The following is a 20,755-nucleotide window of genomic DNA, read 5'->3' on the forward strand; positions in this document are numbered from 1 at the left end:
TGTGCGCAGTTTTATTTACCATTTTGAAAAATATTGTTAAGTTCTCCAATCTAGTAATTGGATACGTGCGAAATAAGGTGTATTAAGATGTCAGCTCCTTTAACAAATTTTTTGTATTCCTAATTTTTTGTATCAGCCGTATTTAACTTATTTTTCTAAAGCTACTTTTTTTTACTACTGTTTAACCATTTACTGCAGACCAATAAAAGTAACTTAATGTTAAACGATTTTTGTATGCATTTTAACTATTGAATGAGGCGTCATTATAAAAAAAATCGCTTGCATCCTTAGGGATAAGTAGTAGGGTTGAAATAATGGTATTTTTAAGCGAGTTTTGCATAAGTCAACTCGTAGAAAAATGTCATTTGAGTACAATTTTTTTAAATGTTTTGTTATAGGCACTTAAATAACTTTTTTGGATTTATGGGCCCCAAAATAAAATTTTAGATAAACGTTATTTTCAAGGCAATAAAATCTATTGGCTTTTTAAAATGTTAATTTTAATGTTAAACAGATGATTTTAAAATAACCAAAAGAAAATAAACCACTTTTAATCAAATACTACATTCCATGCTTTAAAAAATCGAATTATTTTTCATTCATTTATAAAACCAACAGTTTTATTTTCGTAATATTTTTATCTTTACAAGTAACGCTTTACATAAAAAATCACCTGAATGCCATTAAATGTTTACTCCTCACGAGATAAATTATCTAACACGATATAAATTATCACATTTTTTACAATTTAATACGTCATAAAAGGATTTTGTTAATAAAAATTATAGTAAACGTTATTATCTCTTCTGCATAAAAAAAAGTTTTAAACTAATTTAGAAAAGTGAACGACCTCACCTTTGAATCCTTCAAATCCTTTGAATCTCATCCAAAATTTTGGTTTCACTCATTTAAAAATATATTCGCATTCCATTTTCATTTCAACGAAATATCGATTTTTTTAAGTTTTTTTATTTTATATCTTTCTTTTATAGGAGATGAATTTAAATCTAAACTAACCAAGAAACAATTCCAAAAAGAAAAGTAACTTCGTTATCAATTTACAACAATAAAAATGGTCCACGGTGTTTTACGTATTTATGGAAGCACTTCCAAATCGAGTATTCGCTTGGATTTGTTAGAAAAAACGATTAATTCGAAATGTAGGGTAACATTTTCGAACGGTTCAACGAAATGGTTATCGACTCAAGCAACGAAAAGACTGATGCAAAAACAAGCCGATACTGCAAAAACGATCAAAGGAAAACCATATGATCAACTAACAATCGGAGTTCCAAAAGAAACTTGGTTAAACGAAAAAAGGTGAAGAAATAATTTGAATAAAAAATAATTAAAATTTTTTACTTTGAAATTTTGGATTTCTTGTAGGGTTGCTTTAACTCCTACTGTTGCAGCGACACTAATTAAAAAAGGATTTACTGTAAAAGTCGAGGAAAATGCCGGTGCTAATGCCATGTTTAGGAATGAGGATTACGAAAAAGTCGGTGCAAAAATGGTCAAGAAAGATGAAGCTTTTAAATCAGGTAAAAATTAATTTTCGTAAAAGAAAAATTTTTTAAAAAAGTTTTTTTTTGTAGATATTATTTTGAAAGTGAGACAACCTCAAGAAAACGAAATTGGATTCTTAAAATCCGATAGCACATTGATTTCATTTTTATATCCGGCTCAAAACAAATCTTTGGTTGAACAAATGGGAACGAAGCAAATTAATGCGTTCGGTAAGTGATTCGTCATCATTGTTGATTGTTCAATGTAACATAAAATAAGATGTATTGAGAGAGAAACTTAGTGTGGGAAAGTGAAACTGGTGTAATAACTGTAATCAAGCACATTCTAGTTTAGCGAATTTCCGCATTTCAATGTTATAGAACCATAATAATAATCTTCTTAACTTTTAATTACATAACAATAAAAATATTTAATTATTTATGTACAGTAAAACTTCGATATAACGGAAAAAATATTTTAGCACTCATAGATAAAATTCAACTCGGGTTATTGTTCAAGTTGCTCTATTCTATGTTCATAGATAAAGTCGGGGTATTCCCCGAATTGTCTTACAACGGTCGGCAAAAATTTTTTAGTGGAGTCCTTATAGGATTGTTTTGGAACTCTTAAACCAAAACAGTCCTAATGACTTAGAAATTTTATCGAGACCCAAAAAAAAAAGATCCAAAGGAAATAGAGTAATTTTTGGTTTCTTTAAAATTACTTATAAAAACTAATATTGTTGGTAACTTTAATATTAAAAACAGCAACAAATGTTTCCTATTTCAGCAAAGTGTTGGAATCTTTTCGTCAAATATTTCCTAAGGTCCGATATAAACCTTAAAAACACAACAGTTCTATTTCGGAATTGCTTTTATATTGAAGAATGGTTGGAAAATTGATTGCTGATTTACAATAACATTTTCAAAAATATCCAACTTGCGCCGAAAAGCAAACACATTTTGTATTAAATCAGATATTAACTTCCCATTTAGTTACAACTCTACGTTAAGCGCATTCAAATATTTTAAAATGTTGTTCAAAAAAGCCATATTAGAGAATTTGCCATATTCTAAGTCTAATTCCTAGTATTCTTTCCCTTCTGCTCTGGTCAAACTTTCTAAGAAGACGATCACTTGCTCTTTTATTTCCCAAAAACGTTCAATCACTTGGCCTTTACTAAAATAATGATAATAATTTCTTGTCTGTAGAAGATTATAATATAAAATTAAAAAAGTTAAAATAAGACCAATATTACCCATAACTAATCTAAACCCTACTCCTTTCTCCAGCCTCTCCCTGTTTCCCAACATCTTACTGCCACCACCTCCTCCATCCATCTCCTCCTTTCTCAACTCACTACACTCTACCAGCAGGTGTTGTAGATATGCCAGACTGTCCTCATCTTCCATCCAATATCTGTTGGCCCTTTCTTCATTTCCACACCTAAACCTGGCTACCAACCTCTTCCCCTCCTCATCCCCCTCCATCATCAGGTACTTTGGTAGCAGCCCCTCTACTACAATTTCATTATATTTTGGGTTGTAGCTGCTTTCCCTTATCCTTCTCTCTTGCATTCCTGCTCTTTAGTTGTTTCCACATCTCAATCCTCTCTTTTCTTTTCCTGTTCACTTCTCCCGTTGAATACCCCACCCTTCTGCAGTATTCCTCCGTTTCTCGCTGCATATAACTTTCCTCAATCTGTCTGTAGCACTCCCCCAAATTTTTACAATGCCCTACCTTCCACCCTCTCCTCAAAACCCACCGCTCGCTCACCCGATTCCACCCTCACCTTATCTAGCTGCATTTCTTTCCTGACTATATATCCCGTAGTCTCTCTAGCCAACCCCAATACTCACCTCCAGTACCTGGTTTGCACATCCTCTAAGAGCGCTTGCTCCTTCCATGCCCATATCTCCACCCTATTCATCCTTATGCTTTTTATCAAGCTCACAAACATTAATTTCCTTTTTCCCACATCTTTCCCAAAAATCCTCTCACCCCATCCCCAAACCTGTCCCATAACCTTATTCGTCCTCGCAGCCAACATTCTAAAAATTTAGATTCTTTAAATCTGTACCCCAAGTATGTGTACTCCCTCGCGTACATCAATGGATTCAGAAAAACAATCTCTATCCAATAACGTGAAGAAAAATATATGGAGCAATTTGAAAAACAAAAGTTTATAATTGCTTGAAATTGAAGATGGCGTTGGAAAAAATTTATTTGTAGCATGAATCATAGTATTCATCAAACCATTTCATTTGATACCTCGCTCATGAAAATCGGAATGTAAATGACAGAGTTACAGCTTGGGGTGTTTTTTATCTGACACCCTGTATAAAATTAAAAATTTATGTTTTTTATTTTATATAGAATTTAAGTCTAACTAATTTCGACCCTTGGTCAATATCAACTTTAATTTTATTATTGTATTTGTAATCTTCATAAAATAACCTTTAAAGTGAGTCTAAACTTGACGTATTTATCTCAAAAAACCAAAAAGTTCGAACTTTCAACTTTTAATTTTGACATATTTATCAACATCATAAAAAATCCTTTAAAATGAGTCCAAACTCGACATTTAACTTTAATATTAATGGAAATATAATCACTTCCGGTTTGAAACGTCAACGTCAATTTTGATATATTTGTCATCTTCATTAAAAAACCTTTAAAATGAGTCCAAAGATGACGCAATTATCTCAAAAAACAAAAAAGTTAGAATAAAAAACATTAAACCCTAAGTTAGCAACAATGAAGATAGCAATTTAATTTTTAAATATTAATTCCAACCTTATTTTTCATTATATTTCCGTTTTTGTGACAAATTTTAACACATTTTATAAAAAATAAGAATACGTCAAAATGACATTGACATTTCAAACCGGAAGTTGCTTATATTTCGAGTAATATTGGAATTAACCGTATCATGTTTGGACTCATTTTAAAGGATTTTATCACGACGATTACAAATATGTCAAAATTGAGGTTGACATTTTAAACCTGAAGTTAGTTATCAATGTTATCATATATTATAATAGAAGTTTTTTAACTGAAGTTAATCTCGCTTATGTGCTTATGATAGCTGTCATCAGTGTTCTGTGATAAAAATGGACAGGCACCAAACAATTTTCAATAGTTTGAGCTTGTCTATTCTGAGAAGTCTTATATTTTTAGAGAGATGAAAACGAAAATCCCGTTTTTCTCAACATTATTCATTTGTCGCTTAGTCAATTGATGGATAACGCGGTCGAATTAACGAACATTACTGACAAAAACTCTCCAAATTGTTTATGTTGAAGCGCAGAACGAGATCTAATAAAATTGATCTTGTACTGAGGTTGCTACAAAGAGCTGCCTGGTGAATGATACATTGATAAGATAGTAACGCAGCATTCTTATTTCTAATTCTTGTTACTAATCCTTTGTCTTTGCCTATCATTGTCGATGCTTCGTCAGTTGGAAGAGTTACCAACTAATCTCTGGTTTTTTTATAAAATCATCAAAAATCTTAAATAAATCTCCTCTACGGGCCCTTTCTTTCAATAGTCAGCAATTTTGCTCGAAATACTTCTTTCTCAATATCGAAAAATACAACAAAAACAAACATTTGCTCATTGGGAACTATGATATTACATAATTCTTCCACTGCAATAGCGTAACAAGGTGTGATCTGTAAACGAACATTTGTTATCAGCAGCCAAAATTTTTGTTCTTCGTGTATTACTTCATGCCGACAAATGTATACTTTGAATAGCGTTGAGTATGTCTTTTTTTCTACAAGAAGTTCTGTGGCCACTTGCGATAAATATTCTTTAATTATCTTAGAATCAGAAAATGATTTTTGATGCTTATTAAGCGTCCAGCATACACGAAACACAGCTTCTGAAGATTTTTCTTGTTCTGGCATACACCTAGTTACCACGGCATCGGCAGTGCTTTTCTTGTAAGGTTTTAAATATGATTATATTTTTTCATAGCGTACTACACTTCCAAGATTTACATACAGGGTGTCTCAGCGAGACCGGTCATTAGACGTTTCTGAGGTTTTGGCCAAAATAAAAATTTGAGAATTCAGACTTAAGTATTATCAATTACGTTCTCTTTGACTAAAATATTTTGAGATTTCTAGCACTTCTGGTTATATCGGAAGTCGCCACCTACTTTATTTTTTTAAATGGAAGTTAAAGAGTTATTCGAGTTTTTCTAGAAAAATTTGCTCCAGCATACATTTGTTCAAAAAATCAGAGAACACTCAATTTTAATTCTTAAGCAACATAATGGAGTATGTTTTGGTACCATAACTTCATCTTTTTAAATAGAACCCCCCATTTTATTACTTAGTCGTCTTCGGTGTCCCACTCTACATCTTTTATAACCCATATGTTCTATACCTAACATTAATAGTTTGGGAGAAAATTAGGGTTTTTTAAAAAATGCACACATATGGATATTTAGCCTAGTGTGCCATGGAAAGCAAGCCTTCTCAATGAATTCTTGTCAAAGACTCATTTATTTACGTCACTTGATGCATGTGAGCTAATAATTATCTGTCATGTCCCTTAATATTAGTACTAAAAAGAGTTAAAATCGATAACAATAACAAAAATAACATTTACACAAATCAAGTAATTCTTAATTTATTTTTTATACATGAAAAGCGCGACAAAGTTCGTAGTATGATTCCCAGATCTTCTTTCTGAGCTCGAATTGAGGTGTTGAAAATGTATCTACCACATTTTTTGGTCAGATTCATAAACCTTGATAACAGACAAATCCAAATATGTAAAAATATATAGGGTATTCCATTTAAAAAAATAAAGTAGGTGGTGACTTCCGGTATAACCGGAAGTGTTAGAAATCTGATAATACTTAAATCTTAATTCTCGAATTTTTATTTTGCCCAGAACCCCAGAAATGTCTAATGACCGGTCTCCCTGAGACACCTCTATACATATATACAGGGTGTTTAGAAATCTTCGATCGACTCTAAATCGAAAATCTTAATATTAAAATGTTGTTCTATGTTGCTAAAAATGTTTTTCATGAATTTGCTAATTCAAAGTGTGAAATAGTAGTTGCTTACTTATTCGTGACGTCATGAGCTATACATCTGTTTCTGGAATGTAGCAGTCCTCTTAGATTCTACCATCCTTGATATAAATATAAAGCCAGGTAGTTATTCGTGCAAACAATTTAAAGTACAAATTAAAATTTTTTCATACAACGGACTTTTGGTTATAACGCACACTCCCTTCCCCGTATTACTTCGTTATATCGAGGTTTTACTGTATTTATCAAATATTTTTATCACCTTTAAGATTACCATTTTTTATTCATCATTTTTAGCTATGGATTGTATTCCTCGTATTACCAGAGCTCAAGTTTTTGATGCATTAAGTTCCATGGCAAATATATCGGGTTATAGAGCAGTCGTTGAAGCAGCAAATCATTTTCCTAGGTTTTTCTCAGGTAAAACAATCTAAATTTTTGTATTAAAAATTACATTTATTACCAAATTATTATAATTTTTCTTTAGGGCAAATTACGGCTGCTGGTAAAGTTCCACCAGCAAAAATCTTGATAATCGGTGGTGGAGTCGCCGGTTTAGCAGCAATTGGTCAAGCAAAGAGTATGGGGGCCATAGTTCGAGCTTTTGACACTCGATCCGTTGTAAAAGAACAAGTTGAATCAATGGGAGCTGAATTTTTAACGATTGATATTAAAGAGGAAGGTGGAACCACTGGTGGTTACAGTAAAGAAATGTCTCAAGCTTTTATTGATGCTGAACACGCTTTATTTGCTAAACAATGTAAAGAAGTTGATATTATTATAACTACGGCTTTAATTCCCGGAAAAAAAGCACCAGTTTTGATATTAAAGGTGAATAGAAAATATTTTTGATTTTTCTATGTATTTTTGATTATTTTTTGATAGGAACATATTATGTCTATGAAACCCGGAAGTGTAGTTGTTGATTTAGCAGCGGAGAGTGGTGGAAATATCGAAACTACCAAACCAGGCGAAGTTTATAAATTTAATGATGTTACTCATGTTGGTCTTACTGATCTTTCAAGTAGACTTCCTACTCAAAGTTCAACTTTATACGCTAACAACATCTCTAAATTTCTTCTCTCTATTGGTGCGCTTTTTAAAAAATTATTCTTTAAAAACTCTAACTTTAAACTCAAATTTTAGGCGAACAAAACCATTTCAACATCAATTTAGAAGACGAAGTCGTTCGTGGTAGTATCATTTTAGACAAAGGTACAATGATGTGGCCCCCACCAAAACCTGTTGGTCCACCACCAACTGCTGGAGCTGTTGCTCCAACTCCAGTTCAAGCTGTTAAATTAGAACCTAAACCAGACAGTCCATTTATGGTTACGTTTAAAGATGCTATGTTGTGTTCTGGAGGTAAAAAATCACAATTTATTATCACAAACACAAAAATAATATTTTTTTTAAATAGGTATTGGAAGTATAATTGGCTTAGGAATGGTATCTCCAAACCCCGCGTTTACCTCAATGTTAACAACGTTCGGTTTAGCTGGAATCGTCGGTTATCACACCGTTTGGGGTGTTACTCCAGCTCTTCATTCACCGTTAATGTCAGTTACGAATGCTATTTCGGGGATAACCGCTGTTGGTGGCTTATTGTTAATGAATGGAGGTTATTATCCAACAAATTCAGTTGAGGTAAGTAAATATGACGTCAATCAAAAATAATTGAAGCACAACAAACATTAGTAATATCATATGATATTATTGATTTTCTTTTTAATTGTTTAACCCTTTGTGTCTCAAGAAGTCAAACATTTTGAAACATTGTGACAGAATTAAAACGCTATCAAAATACACTCAGTAAAGGCCTTTGGAATCAATTTTAGCAAAATATGCAATCTCTCCCATTCCAGGGGGATAATAGTACTTGAGAGTACCATCAGGGATTAAAATATATTTTAGTGATGTTGCAGTAAACAAAAACTTTTATTAACTTTCTTAATTTAAGTTTAACACTTGCTTTAACTAAATCACATTATGATATTCAAAAAAACAGATCTTTCTTTCATTACAACATAAGTTCTAGCCTAAGTTCTAGCTTTGACAGAACAATTTTCACAACTTCCTCTTTCTTTTGAACTAAATTTGAATATTTATTTATCAGACCTGTAGCTACAGAACGACGAAAATCTGATAGAACATTGAGAAAAAACATTGAGCAAAAACTAACATTTTTGTATAACTTAAAAATGTCAAAAAAGATGCTAATTTAAAAATACCCGGAAGCCGTATTTATTGAAATTAAAGAATGAGACTTATTCTAAATTAAAGTTCAATGCTTTCTCTTTAAAGTGATGTATAATAATGGTTGTGTTGGATCACAAAAATGTGAAGAAAAAAAAAGTTGTAATTAAAGTAACATTTTCGTATAACCTAAAAATGTCAAAAAAGATGCTAATTTAAAAATTCCTGGAAGCGGTGTTTATTTAAAGTAAGGAATGAAACTTATTCTAAATTGAAGCTCAAAGCTTTCTCTTTAAAATGATGTATTATAATTATTGGGTTGGGTTAGAAAAATATTAAGAAAACGAGTGTTGAAACAAAGCTTACATTATTAACTATACATTATCATATAACCTAAAAGTGTCAAAAAAGATGCTAATTTAAAAATTCCTGGAAGCCGTGTTTATTGAAATTAAGGAATGAGACTTATTTTATATTAAAGCTCAATGCTTTCTCTTTAAAATGATGTATAATAATTGTTGAGTTGGATTGGAAAAATATTGAGAAAAAAAAAGTTGAAACAAAACTTACATTTTCGTATAACCTAAAAGTGTCAAAAAAGATGCTAATCTAAAAATTCCTGGAAGCTGTATTTATTGAAATTAAGGAATGAGACTTATTCTAAATTAAAGCTCAAAGCTTTCTCTTTAAAATGATGTATAATAATTGATTGGTTGGATTGGAAAAATATTAAGAAAAAAAATGTTGAAACAAAACTTACATTTTCGTATAACCTAAAAGTGTCAAAAACGATGCTAATTTAAAAATTCCTGTAAGCCGTGTCTATTGAAATTAAGGAATGAGACTTATTCTAAATTAAAGCTCAAAGCTTTCTCTTTAAAATGATGTATAATAATTGATTGGTTGGGTTGGAAAAATCTTAAGAAAAAGAATGTTGAAACAAAACTTACATTTTCGTATAACCTAAAAGCCTTGTTTATAGATATACATAGTTATTCAACCGATGTTAGTTTGTGCACATGATACCCAGATGGCAGGGTAATTTATGTGTCGCCATTCATAAAATTTTAAATTTTACTATACGTGCCCTAACGTATTACTACGAAAAACGTAAAATAAGTTGCATATATTTTAGTATTTCTTGCATAGAAAAAAATCGATAATGTGTCCTTCGAGAATAACACCGAATTGTAAAAGACTATTCGTCGGTTGGTACCGATTTGTAGACGCCAAATTTTTTTAAGTAGGTGTATGAACAGGTTTTATGAGAGGAAACCAACTGCGTTGAATCTTTTTAAGAAGTTTGTTTAAAAGACTATATTTTATATACCGAGTAAGGCATTCAAATTGAGCCTACCTAATAACTCATAAAACATCAATTTTATTAAAAAAGTTTCAGATAAAACTTTCATCGTATAAAGGCGGAAAGTATTCTGAACGATTTTTATTGCTTATTAGAAGCGCCATCAATATTTTTCAATTGTTAAGTATGCTTTTCAAAGGGTACATGTTTTTTGATATGCATGGTTTTTCGAAGTAAGGGCCAATTGAAAAGTTACCTATAATCCCACACAATATATTAACTGCCCAATGTCGTTACTAATTCATTTCACGTAACCAAAATATTGCATTGATTGTCGTTTAATTAGTTGTAATTTGTCGTAAAGTTTACAAATTTGTCGCTTCCTTTTTTATAAATAATACTTGAAATATTGCATTTTTGAGGTAGTGCTAACTTGACAGTGGGAATCTATGGTAAAGAGTGGAGATAACAAAAAACTAATGACGTCATTCATTGTTGCTTAATTTGTTGTAATTTGTCGTAAAGTTTACAAATTTGTCGCGTCCTTTTTTAAATATATGGATTATTACGAACAGCAGCTTAAACATTGAATTTCTTGTAGCGCCTTTTTCTCTATTGAAGATCGATAGATAGGATGTTTCTGTCTAGAAATCTTTGTTCGAATAAATTTTGGACATAATTAGTATCTCTGCCTGCTCCATAAACAAAAGTCATTTTAGTTGTTTCAGCAATCGTGTCCCTTTCCGTGCATAATTAAAATAGGCAATAAAGTTACTATTTTACAACATAAGGAATTTGTAATTTGCAATTATAAGTAGTTAGCAGGATTTGTTATGTTTTTTGTTGTTATGTATTAATGATTTTCATTATGTTCAGTCAACACAATAAAGTCAACCTTAAAAAAGTTCATTAATGTACAGGCTGTATCTAAATTGCGATATCAAGGAGTGATTTTTCAACAAAAATTAAGGAGAGTCTTTCATATAACTTTTTGTTCAAAACCCCTTCCCCACCGAGTTACAGCACTCTAAAGTTAGGGGAAAAAATTGTTTTTATTTAACAAATCCACTATGGAGGAATTTAGAAGATTGAAATTTTGCAGATAACTGTTGTTAATAAAATGACACATTATGACGATTTCTATAACCCGAAAATGTTATTACAAGAGGCTGAACAAATCAACCCCATAATAGTTTGCATTAGAACTTTTTAATACGTCTACATTTTTCTATTTAAAAACTTGATTTAAATAGTGGGATTCAATACGCAACTTTTTTGTCTCTTGACGTTTTCTCCTACAATTGTTAGTTTGATCACAAAAAAATAAAATAATACATAGGCTCAAGTGAATTAATTCAGAGATTAATTATTATTAGTCAAAGAAATGAAGTTATGTCAAATTGGTCTCGGCATTATTTTATTTTTTATGATCAAATTAACAATTTGTTAGTTGTAAAATGTCAAGAGATAAGAAAGTTGCACATTTTTCCCTTAATTTTAGAGGGCTATAACTTGGAGGAGAAGGGGTTTTGAACAAAAAGTTATATGAAAGACATCCCGTAATTTTCGCTGAAAAATCATCCTTGAAATCTTTCACATCAATTTAGAAACACTGGTATAATAAAATCAGAAATACTTTATTTTTATTTATTTAATTGATTCTAATTAATATTTCACCGGCGAGACGATAGCAACAAACCGCTCAGCAACAAACTTTTTCCTTTATATTTCCACCTACTTCTAGGGCCCATATCTTCGTTATCTAGAAAGATAGCGAAAAACTAACCACACGGTTGGAAAGCTTGGACTTTTCTCTATCATAAACCGAGTTTTCGTCATGTTGATAATAAGAGCAAGAAGAAATAAGAAACGTCGCGCTGCATTCAATTTACCTCAGAATTACCAAACTTCACGGCCTTGTGCAGCCGTTACCAGATGGAAATTCAATAAATGGTTTACATATTCGGAAAGAGTTGACCTTTGACTATCTTATTCCGAGTTTTCGTCCGTCTATATCTGTAGGCGTCTGTAAAAAAACGCTCCTGAAAAAGAGCCTACAGTTGGCAACAAACTTTACCTTTGAATTTCCATCTACTTTTCGGACAGATATCTTTGTTATTTATAACGCTAGCGAAAAACTAAGTACACGGTTGGAAAGCTTGCTCTTTTCTCTATCTTAAACCGAGTTTTCGTCCGCCGATATGTTGATAATAAGATCAAGAAAAAATAAGAAACGTCTCGCTGCATTCAAATTACCTCAAAATTATCAGACTTCACGGCCTTGTGCAGCCGTTGCCAGATGGAAATTCAACAAATGGTTTACATATTCGGAAAGAGCTGACCTTGGACTATCTTATTCCGAGTTTTCGTCCGTCAATATCTGTCGGCGTCTGTAAAAAAAACGCTCCTGAAAAAGAGCCTACAGTTGGCAACAAACTTTACTTTTGTATTTCCATCTGTATACTTTTCGGACGGATATCTTTCTTATTTATAACGCTAGCGGAAAACTAAGTACACGGTTGGAAAGCTTGGTCGTTTCTCTATCTTAAACCGAGTTTTCGTCCGCCGATATGTTGATAATGAGAGCAAGAAAAAATAAGAAACGTCGCGCTGCCACGAATTTTTGCCGCGGCTAAACCACGCTTGGGTCAATAACTCTCTTATATGACGGGGAGAAAACTCTAGAACTATATTCATCTTATGGGAAATTTTCTGCTCTTTTCATCGGTATATAACACATCTCAATCACACGTTTGCACAATCGTTTTTCAGCCCAGCAACAAACTTTTTCCTTGTATTTCCGTCTACTTTTCGGGCCAACATTTTCGTTATCTAGAAAGATAGCGAAAAACTAAGCACACGGTTGGAAAGCTTGGTCTTTTCTATATCTTAAACCATGTATTCGTCCGCCGATATATTAATAATAAGAGCAGAAAAAAATAAGAAACGACACACTACATTTAAATCACCTCTCAAATTGCCTACAGACAACCTGCAGGTAGCAGAACGCAATCACTTCTTATCCTAACTTTCTTATTTGATGAAGGAAAAACTGGGTCAAAGTTTTACCCGAGAGAGAATCCTAACTTCATTTCATGTTGACAGATAATTTTTCATTCACTCTTAGTTTATTTAAAATTATTTAAAAACATATAGATAAGTACGAAGGCTTTTACGGCCGGTGTTAATAAAATGTTTGACGTGTCGGATGTCATATTGCAACCTTCTTCAGAAAACAAGTTTAAAGCGAACCCGAAAGTTTCTAGTTCTAGGTCTAGTGTTAGTTCTAGTGATAGCACTATCACTAGAACTAACACAGTGTTAGTTCTAGTTTTAGTTTTACGTTTAGAAACATGTTAAACTGTTCAAAACGGAAAGATTATTTCATGTTACACCTATATTATCAGAATCTGAAATTGTGTTTTGATGGTTTTGAATCTGGTAACGTTACCAACCTTTGCATTTTAAGTTATTTAGTTTATCAATTTAAAAAACGCGTATGCTAATGCGTAAGCGAAGTGCGTCGCACACCCTTGGAAAGAGCAGAAAATTTCCCATAAGATGAATATAGTTCTAGAGTTTTCTCCCCTTCATATAAGAGAGTTATTGACCCAAGCGTGGTTTAGCCGCAGCAAAAATTCGTGGCAGCGCGACGTTTCTTATTTTTTCTTGCTCTCATTATCAACATATCGGCGGACGAAAACTCGGTTTATGATAGAGAAACGACCAAGCTTTCCAACCGTGTACTTAGTTTTTCGCTAGTGTTATAAATAACAAAGATATCCATCCGAAAAGTACATAGATGGAAATACAAAAGTAAAGTTTGTTGCCAACTGTAGGCTCCTTTTCAGGAGCGTTTTTTTTACAGACTCCGACAGATATTGACGGACGAAAACTCGGAATAAGATAGTCCAAGGTCAGCTCTTGCCGAATATGTAAACCATTTATTGAATTTCCATCTGATAACGGCTGCACAAGGCCGTGAAGTTTTGTAATTTTGAGGTAAATTGAATGCAGCGCGCCGTTTCTTATTTTTTCATGCTCTTATTATCAACATATCGGCGGACGAAAACTCGGTTTATAATAGAGAAAAGACCAAGCTTTCCAACCGTGTACTTAGTTTTTCGCTATCTTTCTAGATAACAAAGATATGGGCCCTAGAAGTAGGTGGAAATATAAAGGAAAAAGTTTGTTGCTGAGCGGTTTGTTGCTATCGTCTCGCCGGTTAATATTTCTTAATTTTCGTATTTGTATTTTAACCAAAGAATTCTTAATGACGAAATAATAAAGAAGGAATTTGTATACGTGAAGTCGTTTATCCAAACTCGGGTAGTAGCAAAAAAACTTTGTTTATACTACATACTCGTTTGATATGTGTGATCCATTAAACTGTCGGTCGGCCAATTGCTCAAAGGAACGCTCGGCGCTACCACGTCTGGAATTAAGTCTGTAATAGGACGAACAAAATCAAAACTGACTTTTTATATTTTTACTACAATTTAAACCGAAAATAATTATTGGTTTTTTTTATTCTATCCGAGAAAAGTACTAATTGATTTATTTAATTAGCAAGTTAATTTTTGGTTCTCTATTATAAAAAAGGACAGATATTTTTTAAAATATTTAGATGTAATGCTTAAAGTAATTAAATATTTTATATGTTAAACAATTTCGTGTTCAATCACATAAATTCAATTAATCTTTTATTCTGAGTATGCAACTTCTACTACAAGTTGGATTTCCAATTTTATTCAATTCATTCATAAATGATGTTTTTCTCGTTCGCCGTTAGAGGCAGCACGAGCTAGAGCAACCCAACTCGATCGGTTGAATAACTATGTATATCTATAAACAAGGCTAAAAGTGTCAAAAAAGATGCTAATTTAAAAATTCCTGGAAGCCGTATTTATTGAAATTAAGGAATGAGACTTGTTCTAAATTAAAGCTCAATGCTTTCTCTTTAAAATGATGTATAATAATTGATGGGTTGGATTGGAAAAATGTTAGAAAAAAAAATGTTGAAACAAAAATTACATTTTCGTATAACATAAAAGTGTCAAAAAAGATGCTAATATAAAAATTCCTGGAAGCCGTGTTTATTGAAATTAAGAAATGAGACTTATTTTAAATTAAAGCTCAAAGCTTTCTTTTTAAAATGATGTACATACAGGTGTACAAAAAGTATGGAATAAGGCTTCTACAGCCTAAACTTAAACTTACATTAAAAAAAGTTTTAAATAAAAGTTACTTGACACTATTTTCCTGTATATTTTAAGGTTTTTGGATTCCTTTTGACAAGGTGTTGCAAAATGCCATAAGGTTTTAATGCTTTAAATTGCATAGTTTTCGAGATATTCAAACTTTTATTTAAAACGATTTGACGTAGCGACAACCAAATTATGACGTCATTATGGAATAGACAACCTAAGCCTTGACATCACAGGGATGGGCGGAGCTTATACCGACTCCAAAGATTTTCGTTGCTAACCACAGTTGCTAAGATAAATCGCCATAAAAATGTCATTTAAAGTGTCATATAAAATGTTAGTCTTAGTTTATGTTATTTTAACACTAATTGAAAAATTAAATATGGGGATTTATCGTTAGCAACGAAGATGTTTGGAGTCGGTATAAGCTCCCCCCATCAGTATGACGTCAAGGCTTAGGTTGTCTATTCCATAATGACACCATAATTTGGTTGTCACTATGTCAAATCTTTTTAAATAAAAGCTTCAATATCTCGAAAACTATGCAGTTTAAAGCATTAAAACCTTATGGCATTTTGCAACACCTTGTCAAAAAGAATCCAAAAACCTTAAAATATACAGGGTGTTTCGTTTAAAAAACACACTCACCATGTCGTAACTCAGACTGCTGTCAAGATTTTTATTTTGTTTCTACGCCAAGATATGCGGAAAATAGTTTCAAGTAACTTTTATTTAAAACTTTTTTTAATATAAGTTGAAGTTTAGGCTGTAGAACCATTATTCCATACTTTTTGTACACCTGTATAATAATTGTTGGGTTGGATTGGAAAAATATTGAGAAAAAAAATGTTGAAACTAAACTTACATTTTCGTATAGCTTAAAGTGTCAAAAAAGATGCTAATTTAAAAATTCCTGGAAGCCGTGTTTATTGAAACTAAGGAACGAGACTTATTCTAAATTAAAGCTCAAAGCATTCTCTTTAAAATGCTGTGTAATAATTGATGGGTTGGATTGGAAAAATATTAAGAAAAAAAATATTGAAACAAAACTTACATTTTCGTATAACCTAAAAGTGTCTAAAACGATGCTAATTTAAAAATTCCTGTAAGCCGTGTCTATTGAAATTAAGGAATGAGACTTATTCTAAATTAAAGCTCAAAGCTTTCTTTTTAATATGATGTATAATAATTGTTGGGTTGGATTGGAAAACTATTGAGAAAAAAAAATGTTGAAACTAAACTTACATTTTCGTATAACCTAAAAGTGTCAAAAACGATGCTAATTTAAAAATTTCTGTAAGCCGTGTCTATTGAAATTAAGGAATGGGACTTATTTTAAATTAAAGCTCAAAGCTTTCTTTTTAAAATGATGTATAATAATTGATGGGTTGTAAAGTAACTACCGGTACTTTAAAGTACCATCGGGACACAAAGGATTAAATAATAATTAATAAAACAAATATGCTAAATATTCTTTCTCTTAAGACTCTTTCAGCTGCAGCTGCTTTTATTTCATTTATAAACGTTTTCGGAGGTTTCATCGTCACTAAACGGATGTTGGATATGTTTAAAAGGTAATAATCATTTTTATATATTCTTTTCTAATTAATATTAGCATATCAACAAATGGTTTCCTATTACTTTTATTAATGCCCTCACAAATTTGGTTTCTTAAATAAATCAATGGTAAGTACATTTCGGATTGTATTTGTCTTATTCTTCAGATTAAAAATATATTAGGTTTTATCCCATCTTTTTGGACGCCATCTATCACATCAAATGAAATGTTTCGAAAAATTTTGTCCTAATTTTGTAGGGTGGTGATATTTATATAATTTAATTAAATAATTTAAAAATTGTTTTAAACATGTAATAAAAAAGATTGTTTTCAGACCGGAAGATCCTCCAGAGTACAATTCGTTGTACGCTCTTCCAGCTGCTTTATTTATGGGTGGTTACGGATATGCAGCAATTCAAAATCTCCCTGAAGTTCATCAAGCAGCTTATTTGGCCGCTTCTCTTTGCTGTGTCGGAGCTTTAGCGGGATTGAGTTCCCAGAAAACGTCTCGATTAGGAAATAGCTTGGGAATGGTACAAATTTTTTCTTTTTATTTATTATTATTTGTAATAATTTAAATTAAATTTAGATTGGTGTTTCGGGTGGTATAGTGGCAACTTTAGGACATTTGGCCCCAACTAACGAAGTTTTAGCCCAAATGGCAGCTGCTATGATCGGTGGCGGAGCTTTAGGAACTTTGATAGCGAAAAGAATTCAAATTAGTGATTTACCTCAATTAGTTGCAGCGTTTCATAGGTAAATTAAAAAAATAGGTTATTGTATCCAGCTTTTCCTAATCCTCATTCCTGATTTAGTTATGGTAAGTTAATGTTTCCTCATTTTAATTTAATTTTTAGTATTTTTGTTAAATTTTAAATAATTTTTTTTTAATCTTTTATAGTTTGGTTGGTATGGCTGCTGTTTTAACATGTGTAGCTACTTTTATTCATGACCAACCTACTTTATTGGGAAATCCATCCGCAAATGTTTTATTAACTTCTTTATTCTTGGGTACTTACATTGGAGGAGTTACATTTAGGTATGTTTCTTAAGATATTTATTGTCTATTTTTAAAGAAAAGCATTTAAACATATTTTTTTAGTGGTTCTTTAATTGCTTATGGAAAACTCCAAGGATTCTTAAAATCGAATCCACTTCTTTTACCTGGTAGGCACGCCTTAAACGCTTCTATGCTTTTAGCAAGTTTAGGAGCTGGAGGTTATCTATTTTATGATCCAAGCATGAGTGGTGGTCTTGGAGCATTAGGAACAACAGCAGCTCTTTCAGCCGCTATGGGAGTTACTTTAACATCAGCTATTGGAGGTAAAAGAAAATTGCTTGCTAAAAGAAGTTTTTCTCATACAAATTGTTTTTAATTTAGGTGCTGATATGCCAGTTGTTATAACAGTATTAAATAGCTACTCAGGTTGGGCTCTTTGCGCGGAAGGATTTCTATTAAACAATAATCTTATGACAGTCGTTGGGGCACTTATTGGATCTTCTGGTGCTATTTTATCTTACATTATGTGCAAGGTAATTTCTTTTGATTAATTAATTTTTAAGATATTTTTAATTGAAATTTTCTTTAAATTTTCTTTTGTAATTGAAAAATTCGTGAGCGTTTTAAGTTATGAATAAGTTCAGATACATAAAAAAATGAAAAGATATTTAAATAAGAAGAAAAAAGATAACTCAAACAAAGAAAGATAACATACATAACATAAAGCGTCGAAGCTAATAGAGAGTAGATTCCTAACAAGGAATATAGTAAGGTTGAAAATTGCATGAAATGAGTTTGATACGTGTAAGCAAGCGAAATCGCAATGTGGGAATCCCTCAGATTATACGCGCGCGAATCAATATCGTCATAGCAACGCTCCATATTGAAACAAAAATGAGGACGCGGTTAAAAAATCTGTTATTGCTGGGACAAAATTAAGTGCTTCATACACAAGACATATTTTAAAGCTGTAAATAGAAAAGGCTGTGGTAATATGGATGCAGGATATGTCTCAAAAACGGATGCCAGTTGACGGAAATAATATCAAGCAGATGGCATTAAGAATCTACAACCAGATTAAAGAAATTGTATCACAAATGTCAGCCCAGAAAAGAACAAAATTTAAATTTTCTGCATACTTGCAGAAAATTTAAATGAAAAAGAAAATGGATGAATCCCGTACTTGGATTTTTACAAAGACAAGCAAGGGTGAAATTGGATCTGCAGAAGATCTGGCAGCTAAAGAATTTCCTGCAAGAATAGCTAAAATAATTGAAAATGGAAAATCAGCTATGGAGTGCGTTTTTTCTGAAAACATATGCCAAGTACAACATTCGTACCTAAATTCTATAAAACGGCCAGTTAGTTTAAAGCAGCCAGAGACCATGTAACTTTTTTATTTTGCTCTAATGCGTTAGGAGATCGGATGTTAAAACCTTTACTTGTAAATCGAACTCTAAGACCAGGGTCTATGAAAGGTGTAAATAGACACCTTACCAGTTCAGTGGACCGCTAATAAAAAGACTTGGGTGACCACTGAATCTTTTAATGAATGGTTTCTCAAATACAATATTTTGCAATATGCAATATTTTATGGCCGCATTGCAAGTTTTTCCATTTATTTAGATTTAGAATCTGTTTATGTTTTTGCTCAAATTAAAGTATCAATAAAGGAAAGACCATAAACACAATGTGCGCAAAATCGACAAGTATTTAGCACACCAAAACTGGAATAGCTGAGGTAAATAAGAAGCTATAAAGAAAACATCAAAATAAAAAATGGATATTATCAAAAAGTATCATTCCAAGTTCAATCCCATATCGCCTTTTATGATGTTTTGAAAGGTTCAATAAAAAGTCAGCGATAGTTGTTGAACCTCTCTGACCACCGGAAGACGGCGGAGAAGTTTAATGTGCCAAACCAATGAAATTTGTCGGCTGTAATTTGTATAGCTGTTAAATCTCCGGTTATTAATGGACAAAATATCTGATAAGTCAGCGATGCACAGACTTATTAAGACTAGGGGCCACTCGGGCAAATTGAAAAAAAAGAATTGATAATAATGTATTAAAATTGAAAAAGAATTTATTAATTTGAAGCGTGGCACTGCATAGTGCTTACAATCTTTTTTATATTTGGCTCAAATTTACTTGTAGCAACACGTAAAACTGCTTCCAAACTATCATTTGCAAGGCGGTTTCGATTTTTTGTTTTATTATTACTTAGTATTGAAAAAGTTTGTTCACATATATAGGTAGAACCAAATAAGCTGGCACATTCCAGAGCGTTTATGCGCAACTCTTTGTACATATTTTTATCAATGCAACGGTAAAAGTTCTGCAAGTCTCCTTCGTTGAATTTGTTGCGTAAATCTTGGTCGTTTTGAATGTCGATAATTTCTAACTGCATTGACTCTGGCGCATTTTCAACTGAAATCGTGAAAAGATTGCTGAATATGTCCAACAGAGGTTTCACTTTTTTAAACTCCGAAAATCTGTCTTGAAAAGATTGAATCAAAATATCTAGCTTTTCTACATAACTGAAATTAATCGCAGTTTTGTTGAATTTTTTAGCCAAAAGAAAAAAAGCCAAATCACACAACCAATCAGGATTTTTAAGTTCCGGGACATCCTTTTGCTTTTCCGCCAGAAATATTCCAATTTCTTCTATTAAATTTAGAAATCGTTCCAGTGTCAATCCACGACTTAGCCACCTTACTTCTGTATAATACAGTAAATCTCCATATTCGCTTTCGATGTCATCAAGGAATTATTTGAATTGCCTGTGATTGAGTCCTCGTGATTTTATGAAATTTACAGTCGAAGCTACCACTTTCATGACATTTTGAAATTCAATTTTTTTAGAACAGAGGGTTTCTTGGTGTATAATGCAGTGAAACTGCATGAGATCTTCAGCGTTTATGTTTTTT

The 20,755-nt window shown here is 32.0% G+C and overlaps 1 protein-coding gene across 1 annotated transcript in view; it reads left to right on the plus strand.

Annotated features, from left to right (window-relative positions):
- LOC111414060 (NAD(P) transhydrogenase, mitochondrial-like) overlaps positions 1-20,755 on the plus strand; it is a 46,419-nt gene that overhangs the window by 17,192 nt on the left and 8,472 nt on the right. Inside the window, exons 3-16 of the mRNA XM_071196390.1 lie at positions 993-1,320; positions 1,387-1,541; positions 1,596-1,736; positions 6,859-6,981; positions 7,049-7,392; positions 7,447-7,651; positions 7,708-7,926; positions 7,982-8,208; positions 16,753-16,841; positions 17,160-17,358; positions 17,415-17,581; positions 17,727-17,864; positions 17,928-18,148; positions 18,207-18,358. Of these exons, the coding sequence (XP_071052491.1) occupies positions 1,073-1,320; positions 1,387-1,541; positions 1,596-1,736; positions 6,859-6,981; positions 7,049-7,392; positions 7,447-7,651; positions 7,708-7,926; positions 7,982-8,208; positions 16,753-16,841; positions 17,160-17,358; positions 17,415-17,581; positions 17,727-17,864; positions 17,928-18,148; positions 18,207-18,358 (2,628 nt within the window). The 5' untranslated portion in view covers positions 993-1,072. The remainder of the gene's footprint in view (positions 1-992; positions 1,321-1,386; positions 1,542-1,595; positions 1,737-6,858; positions 6,982-7,048; positions 7,393-7,446; positions 7,652-7,707; positions 7,927-7,981; positions 8,209-16,752; positions 16,842-17,159; positions 17,359-17,414; positions 17,582-17,726; positions 17,865-17,927; positions 18,149-18,206; positions 18,359-20,755) is intronic.

This window comes from Onthophagus taurus, chromosome 6 (assembly GCF_036711975.1).
Source record: "Onthophagus taurus isolate NC chromosome 6, IU_Otau_3.0, whole genome shotgun sequence".
In the NCBI taxonomy this organism is placed as follows: Eukaryota; Metazoa; Arthropoda; class Insecta; order Coleoptera; family Scarabaeidae; genus Onthophagus; species Onthophagus taurus.